The sequence below is a fragment of the Myotis brandtii genome, unplaced genomic scaffold (assembly GCF_000412655.1).
Source record: "Myotis brandtii unplaced genomic scaffold, ASM41265v1 scaffold573, whole genome shotgun sequence".
Lineage (NCBI taxonomy): Eukaryota > Metazoa > Chordata > Mammalia > Chiroptera > Vespertilionidae > Myotis > Myotis brandtii.
This window is the reverse complement of record NW_005370145.1, coordinates 812,111-813,300: the sequence shown is the minus strand read 5'-3', so window position 1 is coordinate 813,300 and position 1,190 is coordinate 812,111. Positions and strand designations below refer to the sequence as shown.

At 59.4% G+C, this 1,190-nt stretch overlaps 1 protein-coding gene across 1 annotated transcript in view; it reads right to left on the bottom strand.

Annotated features, from left to right (window-relative positions):
• Positions 1–2: 2 nt before the first annotated feature.
• Positions 3–1,190, bottom strand: part of KDM6B (lysine (K)-specific demethylase 6B) — a gene marked incomplete at its 3' end in the record, with an annotated part of 20,821 nt that continues 19,633 nt past the window's right edge. Inside the window, exons 20-23 of the mRNA XM_014549809.1 lie at positions 929–1,117; positions 645–786; positions 223–349; positions 3–140 (exon numbers count right to left, since the gene is read on the bottom strand). Coding sequence (XP_014405295.1) covers positions 3–140; positions 223–349; positions 645–786; positions 929–1,117 — 596 coding nt within the window. The remainder of the gene's footprint in view (positions 141–222; positions 350–644; positions 787–928; positions 1,118–1,190) is intronic.

The window sequence follows — 1,190 nt, the reverse complement described above, 5'->3', positions numbered from 1 at the left end:
TCCTCGGTGCGGTACTGCTCCAGCACCACCACGCCCTGCAGGCCCGCGCTGCGGCGTCGGGCACAGGCCTCGCAGTGCACCAGGTAAGTGTTGCGGCTGCCGTTCTCACTCGTCACGAACAGGATGTTGAACACCTCCACCTGGGACAGAGGCGGGGCGGTCACCGGGAGGAACGCCCGGGGGCTCCTTTCTCCCAGGAAGGAGGGAAGCGGGCCCACTCACGTCGCATTCGTTGCAGTAGTAAGCAGGCTCGTCCTTAACCCGGCCCTGGTAGGCGATTTTCTTCCCTGCCCGCACTAGGCTCTCCCGCTGCACCTGGCAGTGCTTCATGGACTGCAGGAGGCAGAACCTGGGCATGGGGGGAGGGCGAGTGGCGGTAAGGTAGGGCGGCTGGCAAGGCGGGACAGTAGCCCTCATTTACTAGGCCCCGTTAACATTTCATGTGCGTTTTTATCTATTTGGGCCACTGTCAAGTAAAATTCCTTGGAGCAGGAACCTTGTCACCTGCTCCAGCACTGGAACACTGCAGGGCGCATGAGTAAAGAGTGGAGAGAAAGACGGAGAATGGGGTTGCATTCTACAGGCAGAACAAGCGTGGGACCAGGTCTGGTGGAAATGCTCTCCCTCTCAAATAGGACCCTCACTTGATCATCTTGAACAAATCGGGGTCGCTGATTTTGACGGTGCGAGCCACGTTCCAGGACACGTGAATCATGGGCACAATGGATTTGACGTTCTTCACCTCGTTCCACTCATATCGTTCCAGGGCCAGCTGGTATTGATAGGCTGTGGGCCAGAAGCAGTCACTACAGGATTCTCAAACAACTCCCAGCTACTTGGACCCCAGCCCCTTCCCTCACAGCTGGCTGCCCTCCACTCCCCCGCCAACCCTCTCACCACTGAGTGTCTCTGCACCCCACCCTCTCACCGGTGAGGGGCCCAACGTTCCAGGCGATGTTGTTGCACCAGCCGGTGGCCTGCACCCAGTGCACGGTCCCCGCATTAATCCACACGAGGTCTCCAGGGCGCTGCACGAAGCGGTACACAGGGATATTGGAAGCATAGAGGTCGTCCAGGATTGGCCACCAGGAACCTGTCAGGTAGTCCACACCGTGCCTGTGGGGTGGCCACAGGGTCAGATGGAAACCTGGGGACTCAGAGATGGGACATGGGGGGTGGGCCTAGTGTCT